Source organism: Hemicordylus capensis, chromosome 2 (assembly GCF_027244095.1).
Source record: "Hemicordylus capensis ecotype Gifberg chromosome 2, rHemCap1.1.pri, whole genome shotgun sequence".
Lineage (NCBI taxonomy): Eukaryota > Metazoa > Chordata > Lepidosauria > Squamata > Cordylidae > Hemicordylus > Hemicordylus capensis.
The window spans coordinates 263,048,464-263,065,509 of NC_069658.1; the positions used below are offsets into that span (position 1 = coordinate 263,048,464).

The following is a 17,046-nucleotide window of genomic DNA, read 5'->3' on the forward strand; positions in this document are numbered from 1 at the left end:
CAGCTGTGTGGGTAAGGAGACAGGACAAGCCCATTTATGTTGCAGGGAAGGATGGGAAGCTTTCTGCTCTCCTCTTGGTGTAAGTGGACCAAGACTGCAAGAGATTGTGCCACTCTGAGCATCTGCTCAGCTACGAGAGCTTCTTACCTGAGTGCATCTTTGTTCATTGCACTAGTGCGGTGTTGGTCTGGCTATCACTTATTCTTATATCACTTATTCTTATATCACTTATCACTTGTTCTTATTTTACATTCATGTTTCTATAAAGTAAAACTGTGTATAGAACCATCCTCTACAAACTATTGTATCACGAGAACTCATTGTAAAATTACAATAAATTTAAACAGATGTGTAATATTGGAGGTTAAGTAAGCTTTACTGTCTCAGCCTTCAATACATGTAAACCAATTCTGGACAAAATGGCTGCATTTTAATTTTCTTCCTTTTACTTGTATATAACTGGCTAGCTTAGCTGCATAATCAAATGATCTATTTTCTATTCAGAAATGGGATTGACATCATTTTCTGGCAACAAGCACAACATATTCTGGAAGCTACAGTCCTGATCTGACCATGTTATCAGCTTCATTCATTGTTATCTTCTGAAAGTATTCCAAATAGATATTTATGCTCACATTGTTTTCTTAAAACAAGAAACTGTGTTAAACCTATTGTGACTTCTTTTCCCCACTCCAAGGTCATGTCTCATTTTAGACACTCCAGACTTTCCTTAAGGAGGACCTGTTTTCACTCATAGAAGAGCTGATGTCGTAAGGCCTGGACAATTAATTGCTTTTGTAGTTCATAGTGCAATGCAGATATGCAGGAAGGAAGGGGGGAAAGTGGGTTGCCAGATTGTTGCTTAATTGACTTGTTAGTCTTTAACCAGAAAATCAGAACCATCTGGTGCAGACAGGGCAGGGATGAAGGGATGGTGGCACGATTCAAAGAGTGAAAGAAGAGCATTCTCTGGAATAACATCTGCCTTTCCAACAGGGGCCGAATCTTCTGGATTCCTCAGAATAAGATGCTGGAAAAAGTGATTGGATGTGTGACAATCCGGAATGCAGTGATCCGAGAAGCCCTGGCAGAGTTCCTGGCAACATTCCTGTTGATGGTGAGGCTGGTGTGGCGGGGCAGGCAGAGCTCTTGTCTGACATATGGGGGTGCAGAGATAGTTTGAAGCTTAAGAAAGAGAGTAGCAATGTTTTAGGTACTTGCCTCTCATATTTGAAAAAGGGCTGTGAGATCCCACAAAATAATGACAGTTGTTCAGGCATACTGGGAATCCCCTTTTGCAAATCAGGGCAGAATGAGTTGGGGTAAATGGGTTTAAGAGGAGCAGAGAATGCTCATGAGCTGAACCTTTATTTGCTCAAGACAAAAAAAACAAAGACTTTTCCTTTCTAGAGCTTCAGATTATTTCCCCAGTACCTGACAGGCCAAGGCAAGTTTTGGCAGCCCTGATTCTCTCCTTTTAACGTAGTGATTCACTTTATTTAGCAGGGGCAGATTAACTGGCCCTATCCAGCCCCAGCACAGCATCCCTCCAGTGACTGTTGCTGGTGTCTGTCTTATGTTTCTTTTTAGATAGTGTGAGCCCTTTAGGGACAGGGAGTCATTTTTTAAAATGTATGCATGTATTTGTTTGTTTGTTATTTCTCTATGTAAACCGCTTTGGAAACTTTTGTTGAAAAGCGGTATATAAATATTTGTTGTTCTCCAAAATGAGTAAAGGAACAGAGCACCTTCCTTTTGAAGAAAGACAAAGCATTTTATACTCTCTAGTTTAGAGCTGGGGTTTCTAGGCTTGGGTCTCCAGATATTGTTGATGGAAGTTGCAGTCCAGCAACATCTGTGGGCCCAAGGTTGGAAATCCCTAGTTTAGAGAAAAGACCACTAAGGAGGAATATCACAGAGGTTTATAACATTATGCACCATGTGGAGAAAGTGGACAGAGGTTTTTCTCCCTCCCATATAACAAGAAAATTCAGGGCTGCCCCATGAAATAGATTGGTAGTAGATTGGTCCAAGATGGGCAAAAGAAAGTGCTTCTTCTTCACACATTGCGTGGTTTAACTTATGGTATTTATGAACTTGATTTGTAGGGGAACGATCACTAGCTTAGGAGTCCCGCTAGATGTTACATTAAACATGTTTTTCCTTAGTGTACATAGCCGTTTTCTTCCCAGGGCAAATAATAGCTTGGAGGAGGCATTTTCGTTAGTGCCCTGACCCTACACCACCCTTCCAATTAGGATCAGAGTCCCCCAGCTATTTATTTTTTTAAAGATGATGATGGAAATTGTAGTCCAACAACATCTGGGGACCTAAGTTTGAGAACCCCTGGTATAAGGGAATAAGCCTGTGTCACTCAGTAAGTAAAACATGGAATGGTCCGGCCCACCTCTTGATCTCCACCCTGGGGACATCAGTTGAACAAACCCATGTTTGTATTTCTGTGTGATCTTTCAGCCATCCTTTCCCAGCCCATTATTACTATTCTCCTTGTTTCTGGTCCACTTTTTCAGAAAGTCAGAGAGGGCAACCTGTCCTGATAGCCAAATGGCAGTTATGTTGACATACACTCTTTTCTTTTCTTACAGCTTTTTGGTAATGGCAGTGTTGCACAGGTGGTGTTGGGAAGAAAAAGCTTTGGGGACTATTTGAGCATCAACCTCGGATTTGGATTTGGTGTCATGCTGGGCATCCATGCAGCTGGCGGCATCTCAGGTGAGTCCGGTAATAGTCTGGGACTTCAGCCTTGAGAGACCATGCCCTACTTGCACAGAACTGCAGTTCTCAGGACTCTCTAGGAAAGAGGGAATAAACAAATTTCTCATCCCTTTCTCCAAGTAACCCTGGGAACTATAGTCCTGGGCGGGGGGGGGGGGGCAGGGCACTAGGAATCTCTAATAGGAAGTTCTTACCAAACTACAATTCCTGAAGGATGCCTTCAGGGATGTTACAAAGGTTAAACTGGTATAAAACTAGCAGAAGTTTGTAGTCTCTTTATTTTTTTAAAAAACTGTGTGTTTATGAAAAGCACTTTTAGCAAAAATGTGGATGATGTAGGGCTGGTATACTACTACTACTATTACTACTACTACTACTGTGGATATTTATATACTGCTTTTTGATAGAAATTCCCAAAGTGGTTTACATTGAGAAATATAAATAAATAAATTAAATAAAAATGGCTCCCTGCCCCCAAAGGGCTTGCAGTCTAAAAAGAAACATAAGATAGATAGATGCCAGCAACAGCCACTAGAGGGATGTGCTGGGGCTGGATAGAGCCAGTTGCTCTCGCCCTGCTCAGTAAAGATAATCTCCACTTTAAAAGGCGCTTCTTTGCCCAGTTAGCAGGGTAATAATACCGTGATTATTAAAATGATGATTGTGATTATCCTTTTTTGTCACCCTCGTTCATGCTGCCAAAAGGTGCTCATATGAATGCGTCAATCACCTTTGCAAACTGCGTAATTGGGAAACTGCCCTGGTACAAGCTTCCCGCGTATGTGATCGGCCAGTTCCTGGGATCCTTCCTGGCTTCTGCTACTGTTTTCACCTTGTATTATGGTATGCTGCTTCCCTACACTCTGGCCCAAGTCCTAGAAATAGCTGTTAAGAAGGGAAAACCAGCTGGTCACAGGAAAAACAGTCAGTGAGGAGTCAGTTTCTTCTGCAGTTGAGAAGCACACAGTTCAGGCTCAGGAGTTAGGGTAGGTTCACAGTCCTTATATGGCCAGGGCCCCACGGGGTCAGGCCTGCAAGTGGAAGAGCTAGAAGTGAGTATGTAGTGCAGGACAGTTTCCAGGCAGCAAGCTTTACCACGGGTTTACTGCGGGTTTACTGCGTGGCTTTACGGTGAGTTTGAAGTTGCCCCCAAAAACTGATGCAAAAAGTTGATTTTTTTTTACCCTGGATATAAATTGGGCTGCACTATAACATGCAATGAAAACTCCGAATCATGTGCGAAGTGCTCCCCGACAGCTCGCAGGGACTTTGGGGTAAATCTGGCTGATATGTGAACGCGCACACCCTCCATTCTTGTGGAGATGCGAGATAAAAGCCCTGTGTGAAAAACACCCAGGTGAGGTTGAAGTCAAGGCTATTGACTCCCCAGATCAGCTGGGCGGATGGGTCGCAGTACCTCTCTGGACTTTATTGTGCTGGCACTGCAGTGCAGCAGGGTCTGGACTTATAGCTCTTTCTGACTGAGAGCTGCCCTAGTGGTGCACAGAGTAGGGTGCCTTAGAGGGGTGGGGCCCTGCTGCCATATCTTGGTGTCTAATTGAGTTACAGGCTGCCACCAGGAAGTTTTACACACGGGGCTTATATCCCGAATCTCATTCGGGAGAGTATGTGTGCATTCACACACCAACCAAACTTACCCCAATTCCCGTCGGGATTCTTGGACTCACTCCACACACAAATCGGTCTTTGTGATGCAAATTCTAACTTATCTCAACATGGCCATGTTTTTAAAATGCTGTTTTAAAGCTACTTTTCCTGAAAACACCAGAGCAAACTGGGAGAGGTGCTGACGTAAAATCATTTGCATGATAAGAGCATGCTCTCTTCAGAAATACAAATCAGTCTCTGCAGGGAACTCTGTGCCCCCCACCCCCATTGGCTAGGAAGGAAAACACTGTCATCTGCCATGTGTACTTGCTTCTAGAGTAAACTAAGAGCAGAGAGGAGGGGCTGCTTCTCACAATGCCATACTTCGCATTGTGTACTTCGTGATGGCTTTGAACCACATTTAACCTAAAGCCTGAAGCCAAGTGCGAATAACTCCCTGGCCATTGGCAGTGGTAGTGGAAACAGCGGGCCAGCAGATCCCACCTTTGGCAAACTCACAGTGAGGCATCATAGGTGTCCCAGTCCTTCTGCTGGAGTCCCTGGTTCAAGATCTCAGGTGCTTAACAAAAAATCATGTTCAATACCTCCTAATGGGCAATTAATCCAAGGGACAGTCTTTTCTTTTGGTTACTTGAGATCATGAAACATGTGGGTTTGGGGTGATATATAAACTTGCCAAATAAATACTTCCACTGTGTTCAAATATATTTAATCTTATTTATATAAGATTATAATCTTATATAAAGAGGAGAGGAGAGTTGGTCTTGTGGTAGCAAGCATGACTTGTCCCCTTAGCTAAGCAGGGTCTGCCCTGGTTGCATATGAAAGGGAGACTAGAAGTGTGAGCACTGTAAGATATCCCTCCTTGGCTTCTCCAAGATAGGACTGAGAGAGATTCTGGTCTGCAACCTTGGAGAAGCCGCTGCCAGTCTGTGAAGACAATACTGAGCTAGATGGACCAATGGTCTGACTCAGTATATGGCAGCTTCCTATGTTCCTATGTATATACCGCCTGATGTACGGTATGTATCCTTAGGCAGTTATGGCATATAAAAGGCCGTTAAGAAGCAGCAGCATTTTGGCTGTGCTGCTATGGGCTATTAGCATGGCCAAAAAGGGAATCGACTTGAGGAAGCTTGAGAAGGACCTCGCTGAGACAAAAATCAAGGCCAAGGTCCCAGTGAAACCTGAAGTCCCCTTTGTGCCTCCCTGCTTATGTTTTGTTCTCCAAGGGCTAAATTTTAGCTGTTTCTCCTTCCATTCTAGAGGCTCTGCAGGATTACACTGGAGGAAACCTGACCGTTACGGGGCCAACCGCCACCGCTGGGATCTTTGCCACATACCCAGCTCCATACATGACTATCTGGAGTGGGTTTAAGCATGAGGTTAGTGTGCAAGGACTGACTGCCAGCTTAGTTGCAAAAACACTGAGCTGTAGATCCAGAAGGGGCTAGAAAGTGACCGAGACCAGCCTCTCTATCCAGCATGGTGTAGTGGTTAGAGTGCTGGACTAGGATCGAGGAGACCTGAGTTCAAATCCTCATTCAGCCATGAGACTTGCTGGGTGACTCTGGGTCAGTCACTTCCCCCTCAGCCTAACCTACTTCACAGGGTTGTTGTGAGGAGAAACTGAAGTATGTAGTACACCACTCTGGGCTCCTTGGAGGAAGAGTGGGATAGAAAATGTAAAAAACAAAACAAAAACCTTCTGCACAACAGCTCGCTCCCTGGTATTTGACCCTTTCTGTTTCCCTACAGACATGAGGACTAGAGGGAGATTCCAGCAACAATCCCAGGGACAGGCAGTTGCTGGGTTGAATGGGGCCGTGGCTCTCTGCAAGTTGAATTGGCCATGCTAAATATTAGAAGTCTACCACTTTAAAAGGTGCCTCTTTGCCCAATTAGCAGATGCTGCATGGGTCATAGCAGCTGAGTGGAAGAGCACCTGCTTCACATGCAGAAGGTTCCAGGTTCAAGCTCTGGCGGCATCTTCAGATAGGATTGGGATGGAAGACCTCTGTCTGACACTCTCAGGAGCTCTTGCCAGTCAGAGTACATAATACTGAGTTGGGTGGACCATTTATACATAAGAACAGCCCTGCTGGATCAGGCCCAAGGCCCATCTAGTCCAGCATCCTGTTTCACACAGTGCCCCACCAGATGCCACTGGGAGCCTACAGGCAGGAGCTGAGAGCATGCCCTCTCTCCTGCTGTTACTGCCCAGCAACTGGTACACAGAGGCATCCTGCCTTTGAGGCTGGAGGTGGCCCACAGCCCTCCGACTAGTAGCCGTTGATAGGCCTCTCCTCCATGAAGTTATCCAAACCCCTCTTAAAGCCATCCAGGTTGTTGGCTGTCACCACATCTCGTGGCAGAGAGTTCCACAACAATTATGCATTGTGTGAAAAAATAGATTTCCTGGCAATCAATTTCATGGGATGGCCTCTGGTTCTAGTGTTATGTGACAGGGAGAGGAATTCCTCTCTATCCACTTTCTCCACACCATGCATGATTTTATAGACCTCTATCATGTCTCCCCGCAGTTGTCTTTTTTTTCTAAACTAAATAGCCCCAGGTGTTGTAGTCTTACCTCACAAGAAAGGTGTTCTAGGCCTGATCATCTTGGTTGCCCTCTTCTGCACCTTTTCCAGTTCTACAATGTCCTTTTTTTAGATATGGTGACCAGAATTGTACGCAGTACTCCAGGTGTGGCCACACCATAGTTTTGTATAAGTGCATTTTAATATTAGGAATTTTATTTTCAATCCCTTTCCTAATGATCCCTAGCATGGAATTGGCCTTTATCGCTGCCGCCGCACATTGAGTTGACACTTTCAATGATCTGTCCACCATGACCCCAAGATCCTTCTCCTGGTCAGTCACAGACAGCTCAGATCCCATCAATGTATACTTGAAGTTGGGGTTTTTTGTCCCAATGTGCATCACTTTACACTTGCCAATGTTGAACCGCATTTGCCACTTTGTCGCCCACTCCCCTAGTTTGGAGAGATCCTTTTGGAGCTCCTCACAATCTGTTTTGGATTTCAATACCCAAAAGAGTTTGGTATCATCTGCAAACGTGGCCACCTCACTGCTTACTTCTGCTTCTAGATCATTTATGAATAAATTAAAAAGCACCTGCCCCAGTACAGATCCCTGGGGGACCCAACTTCTTACTTCCCTCCATTGTGAAAACTCTCCATTTATCCCTACCCTCTGTTTCCTGTCCTTCAACCAGTTAGCAATCCACACATGTACGTGTCCTCTTATCCCATGACTGCTACGTTTCCTCAGGAGCCTTTAATGAGGAACTTTGTCTAAAGCTTTTTGGAAGTCCAGGTATACTATGTCAACTGGATCACTCTTATCCACACACTTGTTGATAGTCTCAAAGAACTCCAAAAGGTTTGTGAGGCAAGATTTACCTTTGCAGAAGCCATGCTGGTTCTCCCCCAGCATGGCCTGTTCTTCTATGTGACTCTGCATGTCCATGTTCATAGCTTGAACGGTATAACTGTTCGTGGACGCTACCAATTCAACTTGCAGGTGGCAGGTCTGACTAATGAATGACATGCACATACTCACACAGGCGCACATGCACACAACCCTGAATAGAAATCTACTATGCCAGGTAGAAGGCTGGGCTTGAGTTCAAGGAGTTAGTTGTTCGTGCAATTCTCCACTTGAAGTTTGATGGATGTGATCAGGCCAATGGTCTACAATCCAAGGCCTCCCTGTCTGTGGACTAAGAAGCCCCTGCCCCCAGTTATGATTTTGCCTTTCTCATGAAGCTGTTCTTTCTCTTGGCTTCGGGCCCAGCCCCCAAGGGGATAATAATAATAATAATAGTGATTGGCCTATTTTATAGTGGGGGGCCTATTTCCCAGATGTTTTTGAACTATAACTCCCTTGATCCCCCATCACATTGGTCTTTGGCATTAAGGCTGGGGAATGATGGGAGTTTTAGTCTTCCAACATCTGGAGGCACCAGGTTGGGAACCCCTCATTTATAGAGCTGTTATAAGGACTGCTGAAAGAATTTAAGTGAACAAACATGCTGCACTGTTATGATTATCACATGTGCTTCCTCATTAAGAGGGTAATGTGTCAATTGGCCTTTAGACTCTAGAGAGGCCAGACCTGAGCCCACGAGGGAGACCTCTTATGGGGAAAGGGCCCTTTCCTGGTTAGCCCTTCCATGGCTTGCTGCTACTTGAGCTAAGATGTCTCTTCCAGGCCGTGACTGACATGTTTTATCTCCTCCTCCCACATCTACACAGTTCATTGCCACCAGCGTACTTTTGATTGGTATCCTTGCGATCAGTGACGTGAAGAATGCAGGTGCCCTTCAAGGCACCCATGCATTCATTGTTGGACTTCTGGTGGTGGTGATTGGCATGTCCATGGGCATGAACACTGGCTACGCCATCAATCCGTCCAGGGATTTGCCACCAAGGATCTTCACAGCCATTGCCGGCTGGGGAATAGAGGTCTTCAGGTGAGTGCCTTTTCTGAGGATGTGCAGAACCATTTCGCTCTCAAACTGGTCTGCCGCAAACCGGGGCAGTTCAATCTCAGACTGGACCATGCTTCAGGAAGTGGGCCTGGTCAGAGATCAGAGAACCGGGTTGGCGAGAAGGGTGAGAGTGGCAGCGGGGGCAGGGGCATCATGGGGCATCTTTCAAAGTAAATGAGAAAATCCTTCTTGGGCACTGAAGCTGCCTGGAGCAGTGGTGTGGCCCTCTCCTCAGCAGCCAACACGGTGGTGGTGTGGCCCCGACATAGGTGAGCCTCCGCCACACAGGATGCTGGGAGGAGCACCATGCTGCTGCTCCAGGCAGCTTCAGTACCCAGTAAGGACCTTGCCGCTGAACCAGTTTAAGCTGGTTCAGCTGAACCAAAAAGTCAATGGACCCACACTCCGGTCCGAATTTTGACTGATCTATGAAAAATGGTCTGCGCACACCCCTAACCTTTTTTCTTTCCCTATTCCCTGGAGACGCATTGCACTGAGTCAGACTGCATTACATATGGAGCTGCATTGCACTGAGTCAAACTATTGACCAGTAGCTTTCCAGAGTCTTCCTACCTGGAGATGCCAGGGACCAACCAGGAGGAATTCTGAATGCAAAGCAGCTGCTTGACTACCAAAGTTTGGACTCCCCTTCCCTTTCTTATTTGATTTGTGCCCCGCCCAATCATGGCTGGATTAATCTGATGGTCAGCAAAGATCTGGATGATCTAGCTTGCATTGCCATTTATACACAGGGTATACAACAACTATCTTAAAACTTAACTTTTAAAAAAAATACATAGACTTAAAATATTCTCAGCCACCCATCCCTAGCCATGAAAGTCTGTATACCAGCTGCAGGGGAGCAACACCAGGAGACACAATGAAAAATAAATTGGAATATAAAAATACAGATCTAATTAAAAGTTTTTTAAAAAAACATAGACAATAAAACCATAAAATACAGAGCAGCAGCAACAAAAACACTCCTATGAAAGCCTGGATAAAAAGTCAAGGTGTCGGGACAATAACTGAGAAGGCCCTGTCCTGCGTGCATGACGGCCAAGCTTCCCTCATTGTTGGCATGTGGAGCAGAGCCCCCACCAATGGCCTTGTCAAGCAGGCAGAAACGTTTGGGAACAAACGGCCCCTCAGATATCCAGGGCCCAAACCGTTAGGGGCTTTAAAGCCCTTGATCAGCACCTTGGATTGGAACCAGAAACAAATTGGCAGCCAATGTAGCTCTTTCAAAATGGGTGTAATATGGTCCCAGAGAGCAACTCCACATAAAATCCTAGCTGCCGCATTTTGTACTAGCTGCAGTTGCCGAATATTCTTCAAGGGCAGCCCCATAAAGAGTGTGTTAGAGTAATCCAGCTGTGATGTGACTAAGGCGTGGGTAACTGTGGCCAGATCTTCCTTCTCGAGAAAGGGATGCAGTTGGTGCACTACCTAAAATTGTGCAAGGGCACCCCTGGCCACCGTCTCCACCTGAGCTTCCAAAAGCAGAGCTGAGTCCAGCAATACCCCCGAAGCTGAGCATTTGCTCTTTCAAGGGGAGTGCAACCCCATCCAGAAGCAGCCAAGTTCCCTCATCCCGACTGGCTCTCTCACTGACCAACAGCACCTCTGTCTTGCCCAGATTCAATCTCAGTTTATTAGGCCACATCCAATCCATCACTGCCTCCAGCAGTCTCCAACTCAGAACATCCACTGCCTCCCTGGGATCAGGTGACAAGAACAGATAGAGCTGAGTGTCAACTGCATATTGTGGACAGCTCAGTCCAAGTTCCCGGATGACCTCTCCCAGTGGTTTAATATAGATCTTAAGCAGCATGAGGGGGCAAAACAGAACCCTGTGGGACCCCACAGGCCAGTGGCTGAGCAGTAGTTCCCCTGCAACATCTTCTGGACCCTTCCCCCAAAGGACCAAAGCCACTCCAAAACAGTACCTCCAATCCCTATATTTGAGAGGCGGCTCAGAAGGATACCATGATCAGTGGTATCAAACACCACTGAGAGGTCCAGAAGAACCAACAGGGACACACTCCCCTAGTCAAGCTCTCGATGTAGGTCATCCACTAGAGATATCAAGGCAGTTTCAGTCCCGTAGCCAAGATGGAAGCCAGATAAGAAAGGGGTCTAGATCAGGGTTTCTCAACGTGTGGGTCCCCAGATGTTATTGGACTTCAACTCCTATAATCCCCAACCCCAGTGGCCTTTGGTTGGGAATTATGGGAGTTGAAGTCCAATTACATCTGAGGACCCACACGTTGAGAAACCCTGGTCTAGATAATCCATATCATCCAAGACCCTCTGCAGCTGGGACGCCACCACACACAAAGGGAAGGCTAGAAACTAGCTATGAACACTGAATTGCTTCGGCACCATACCCAAGGGTGATGGTGAGGGGTTGCTTTAAGAAGATGCGGGCAGGTCCTACCTGCCTGTCCCGCAAGCCTCCGCTGCCCCGCACTGTCCCATTGCGGCACTGTTCCCATCTGAGATTCTCTGTGAAGCAGCAGCCTGTGCTGCTTGCCCCTTTAAAGCGCTGCGGCAACGGGATGCTCCCTCCAGCATCCCTTGCACGGTGTTGGCATGCAAATGGCATCAGTGCATGTGTCGACACCATTTGTGGGGCCAGGCTGCTGCTTCACGGAGAAGCTTGGATGGGAACAGAAGCCACGATGGGGAGGTGCAGGGCAGCGGAGGCTAGGGGGATGGGCAGGTAGAACCTGCCCGCCTCCTCTTAAGGGAGCCCCTCGCCCTGCACTGAAATGATTCGGGCACATCCCTACTAGAAATAGGTCTATAGTTGTCCAGGTTGGAGGTATCAAAGGGAGGGCTTTTTATATAATGGCCTTACCATCACCTCCTTGGGGCATGGCGGTATCTTGCCCACATAGGAACCTCCCTTAATGAAACGTTGATTGTAGCTTCCAATCATCTGCCTGTCCAACCATTTGCAGATTTTAGCCATGAAGGGCAAGGGTCAAGAGCGCATGATGTCACACGCACACTGCCCAGGATCTTGTCCACATCCTCAGGCTGCTCTAACTGAAAGGAATCCAACACAATAGGACCAGATGGTACCCGAGGCACATCCGCTGGTATAGCCAAAACTCTGGAGTCCAAATCAGCACAGATGTGAGAGACTGCATTGTCCAGCTGACACCATCTCTCTTGTCTTTCAGAGCGGGGAATAACTGGTGGTGGGTCCCAGTTGTTGCCCCAACACTGGGGAGCCTTGTTGGAATTTTCATCTACAATATCCTCATTGACTTCCACAATCGCCCTTTGAAAGCGGAGTGCAAGAAGGATGATATAGAGACTGCAGTGGTTGCTGAGCTCTAGCAACAATTGTGAAAGTGGAGCTTTTGTCAAGTGGACAAAAGTTTGACACCTCAAGCAGTGCTTTTTAACACATTGCATTCTTTGAAAACACAGTTGGACTTCTGAAGACCGAGAGGACACTAGATGTACTTGCACACACTAAATAAACAGAGGTGGCTTCTTTGGAAGAAAGAAGGGAAATGTACCTGCTGGGCAGGATGGAGGAAGGTTGATCCTCCTGAGCTGCATTTTGCTAAGGAACTGCATGGGAGATTTCTTTACCATTCAACAGTTGCCAGATTGCTCTGCTTAAGTCTCATTGTGCATATTAGAGCCTTGCAGAATTCCCTCTGGGTGGGAGAAAGGCTGAAGGGTGCATTGAAAAATAAGCCATATGGTTGGGTGTACTCTGTCTTGCTCAAAGGTACTGTGCAGCAGCACTGACCCACCCCTAGACAGTGACACCATCCTAAGGAAGGGAGTAAGTGTGCACTGGGGTTCCCCAACACAGCCTACACCACAGCTGACAATCATAGGAGAATCTCAGAATCATATAATGGTATGATTGGTAGGGATGTGCAAAACGTTTCAGATACAAAACGTTTTGTACCCAAAACAGCCTGTTCCGGGTGTTTTGTAGACAAAACAAAACACCCATTTTCCAGATCCAAAAGTTTTGTATACAAAACAAAACGTCTCTGTTTCGGCTACAAAACATTTTGTTGCTTCGGACCTCCATTTTGTGGTGATCTCTGAGTCAGTCTCCATTTTGTGTTTGACATCGCTTTGAATTTCCCACCCTTCCAGCCTTCTGATCGGTGACCTAAATCATGGGCTGACCTGCTGACAATTCCCTCCTTGTTCCTCATTGGCTCTTTTGCTTCTTGCCACTCTTTACTGACCCCACATTGGCCAGGGGAAGGATTGCTAACCCATGGGGTGCTGGGTTCTGTTGATTCTGTGGTGTTCTGAGTGTAGATTTTCTAGTAGCATATGAGAGTGGATTCTTGTTTTTCACTGAAAATCTCATATGCTACCAGAGAATCTACAGTGAACACCTCAGAAACAACAAAACCCAGTACCCCACGGGCTTGTGGGTATGGGGGTGGTTGGCACCCTATATGCACTACACAACCCCTCACTCTGGGCAACCCCAGTGCCCCCCAAGTGGAATTATGGGGCTGCTGAAACCGAAACCTCCATTATTCCCTATGAGAGAAATCTTAGACACGTAAACTTCATCAAATCACAAAAGATCAGCCCTTTGCCCAATTTCTTTGAAATAATTCTGGAAGTTTCCTTGCCCCCATTGGGCACTACCACCCACCACACTCCGCTCTGGGTCATCCCTTTTCCCTTGATTTGAAGCGATACATTTGCTGGAATCTCCATTATTCCCTATGGGAAAATTCTTAAAGATGTGTAAACTTAAAAAATTCACAAAAAATCAGCCCTTTGCCTAATTCCTTTGAAATTTGGCTGCTAGCTTCCACCCATTGGACACTACCACCACCACCCACTCTTTTTGCCCTGGGACCCTTTTTAAAAATCCAAATCTATTCGGATTCGGATAATTCAGCTACAAAACAAAACAGGGCTGATTCGGATTCAGAAAATTTGGGTACAAAACAAAACGGGGGTGTTTCGATTCAGATACAAATCGAAACAAGAAAATTCCAAAATGCACACCCCTAATGATTGGAAAGGACTGTAACAGTAATATCTCAACCTAACTGTTGGGGAGGAGAACTGGAAGTTTTCCACAAAGGGCTTTTAAAGCCCTTTAGCTCACATCTCCTCCGGAATGGAGGGTGTGTGTTCATATATCGGGCAGATTTACCCCAAAGTCCCTGTGAGCTATCGGGGAGCAGCACTTGACACACAATTTGGGCTTTTCACTGCACATTAGAGTGCAGCCCGATATCCAGGGTTTTGTTAAAAAATCCACTTTTTGCATCAAGTTATGGGGATAACTTTGAGTTTGCAGTAAAGCCTTGCAGAAAACTCACGGTAAAGCCTGCTGTTTGGAGAACTTCCAGGTATTCTGGTAGTAAGTATGCATGGCACCCTTTGCTAAGCAGGGTCTACCCTGGTTTGCATTTGGAGCAGTGCCTCCACGTGAGTGCTGTAACATGGAGCTGCAGCTTGGTGGAAGAGTGATTGCAAACAGAAGATCCCAGATTCATCCCTGGCCCTGGCATCTCCAGAAATTCTCCAATTTTGATCCAGAAAAAGGAGGCAGGTTTCAAAAATTGGGGGAACATTTCCTTCTGTCCAGTGTGCACCATGGTGTAACAGTGACTCTGTTGGCATTTCAAGTTTTATGTGGGCTTGTGTGAAAACACTGTATTGCGGCCCATACTTCACCCCATAACCTCCAAATAGTAATGATACGATCCTGTCAGCCTAAACCTTTCTCTTATGAACTCCCACACCACATTTATTAGAATTTATTTGACCTATTTTTATACTGCCCAAAATGTATGTGTCTGGGTGGTTTACAACAAAAAATAACAGAAAAGTTAAAACATTAGTTAAAACAAATAAATGACAACAAAAATTAAAACTGGTTAAAATAAATGACAAAACATTAAAAAAAATCAAGAATGAGCAAAAAATTAAAACACTAAATGAGCAAAAAATTAAAACATGACAATTTAAAATTTTAAAACAATGTTAGAACTATTAAAACAGTATTTAATTTTTAAAAGAATTGTTAGAGACAATCTACATCTACCATAGGTGGGCCCACTAGCCTATAAAATATTGGGAGCAAATTTTCAAGTTATGCAAAGTTGTTCTTCATGCAGTGTTTCTTAGAGCAAAATAAAATAAAAAATCTTGCAGAGGCAGGAGCCTGTTCACCTCGTTGAGACTGCTGTTTTTCAGGAGGTTGGGGCAGAGGTTATAGCAACTGGGTGACCTGTTTACCTGCTGCTTTGCTATTTGGATTCTAGTGATGAGAGGCCTTTAGAGAGAATGAAGAAGCAACCATTCCCTGTGATGGTGTGTATGTGGGTGGGATGCAGGAAGCAGCCTAACCAATTGCCTTTCTTATCACAGACTGGTTCATACAGTGCTTTACTTGTCCATGGCACAAGACATCCCCAGCTATGCACTCTTGGAGAAATGCACTACATGAACCAGTCACCGATGCCACAAGTGGCACAGGCCATGGAGATCTGTGGCACTCCTGGACAGGAGCAGGACTTGGAGGTTTACCTATGGCATCAGCTCTTGCCTGCCTCTCTAGTGCGAGTAGTTGCACATGTCCAACATTGCCCCCTAAATAACATAAGAAGAGCCCTGCTGGATCAGAGGTTCCTAGTCTTGGGCCCCTACATGATGTTGGACTACAAACCTCAGCATCCCCTGCCACGGTGGTCTTCAGCTCCTGCCCTATACAAATTATTAGAGAAGGGTGGATCTATGGAGGAGTATTAGTCATAACAGCTACGTGAAATCTCAGAAGCCGTATAGCACTGGATGTCACTTGTTGAAGAGCAACAGTAAGAGAGTTTCAGAAAGCTGACAGGCAGGCCATGAAGGCGCCTAGCTGACCACTGCTGGAAGGTGAATGCTGCAGGAGATGGTGACGATCCCGTTCTTTTAAGTAGACCTGGGCACTTTCCAGCCTAGCTGCAGAAACAGCAGCAAAATGCCTCTGTCCGGGCAAGTCGCATTCGGGATGTAAACAGCAGGGGGAGCAGTCTCACAGCAACTACCAACCCGAAAAGAATGCAAGTTTTTCATGCCGGATGTATGACGTCCTTGATCTATATCGCAGTGATTAAATTCGCAACAAGGCATAGGAAATGTGAAGGGCACCCTGCTGTTCCCATAGGGACTGCGGTGTCATGATGCAAAAAGTGTGGAAGCACACTTCTGAGATATGTCCTGACCCCGTTGTAGGGTCTAGTCTGGAAAGTGCCTTGGTGAGAGTGGATTCAGGACCATCTTCTTCTGTTGCATGCTCTCCTTGTGGAAATGCCAGCTGCACATATTGCATTTCTCCGTGTGAGTTGGGATTGAGAATGGTTGGTCTGAAAGTATGTATGGAGAAAGCATTGAGTGAGTCAGTTTATGATGAGAAAGGCAATTTAATTGAACGGCCTGCCACCCTGCCCCCTTCCTCTCAAGGATGCTTCTTGGGGGATATTTCCTTTTATGGCTGTTGTGCATTTAAATGTCTAACAAGAGAAAGCAAGCCTGTGACTCTGTTTGCATTCTGATCCCTAGATACCCTTTGCAGGTTACCTACCAGACAGAGCAGCACTCCCCCCTCCACACATAGCCAAAGCCATGTTTGGGCCAAAGGGAATCACAGCGGAGCCTTGAGGCTTCTTAAATAGACACTTTTAAAGTAATAAATACTTTGGTCCTGTTCTCATGTGATGCTGATGTGGCCCCAACTGGGCAGGAGGGTTTTCTACATGCGACCAGTGGATTGGCAGCCGTGGAGATGCTGTTGGGGGACTACGCTGCCTGGAAGACCAAACGCAAAGTCAAGTCTGGGGTTCTCATCTCCTCAAAGAGCTTCCGGGCTGTGTTGGGTTCCTGGGGGCTCCCCCGGTTTGGTCTTTCTGGGAGGTGAGTGGCTGGGCTGACAACTTCTTGAGAACTGGAGTCTTGTTTTTGCTTTTGAAAACCTGGTTGATGAACAACTGGTTGATGAACGACAACTTGTTGATGAAAGACTCGGCCTCCTCTGAGAGTTGCTCCGTTTTGAGGGTGATGGCTTTGTACATGTTGAATCGCTGCTGGAAAACAGGAATTAAAAGATGCAATAAAATGAACAACTGACCAGACACATGGTAGTAAGCATAGTCTCAGAA

At 46.0% G+C, this 17,046-nt stretch overlaps 1 protein-coding gene across 7 annotated transcripts in view; it reads left to right on the plus strand.

Moving 5' to 3' along the window:
* LOC128346206 (aquaporin-7-like) overlaps positions 1 to 15,073 on the plus strand; it is a 21,384-nt gene extending 6,311 nt beyond the window's left edge. For 5 of the 7 annotated variants that reach the window (XM_053299213.1, XM_053299216.1, XM_053299212.1 and 2 more), the window contains exons 2-7: positions 997 to 1,117; positions 2,607 to 2,733; positions 3,442 to 3,579; positions 5,632 to 5,750; positions 8,646 to 8,863; positions 12,073 to 15,073. In XM_053299213.1, the coding sequence (XP_053155188.1) occupies positions 997 to 1,117; positions 2,607 to 2,733; positions 3,442 to 3,579; positions 5,632 to 5,750; positions 8,646 to 8,863; positions 12,073 to 12,232 (883 nt within the window). In that variant the 3' untranslated portion in view covers positions 12,233 to 15,073. Of the gene's footprint in view, positions 1 to 60; positions 80 to 702; positions 771 to 996; positions 1,118 to 2,606; positions 2,734 to 3,441; positions 3,580 to 5,631; positions 5,751 to 8,645; positions 8,864 to 12,072 lie in introns of those variants that run through there. The other 2 variants (XM_053299218.1, XM_053299214.1) reach the window with 2 other exon arrangements.
* Positions 15,074 to 17,046: the final 1,973 nt, after the last annotated feature.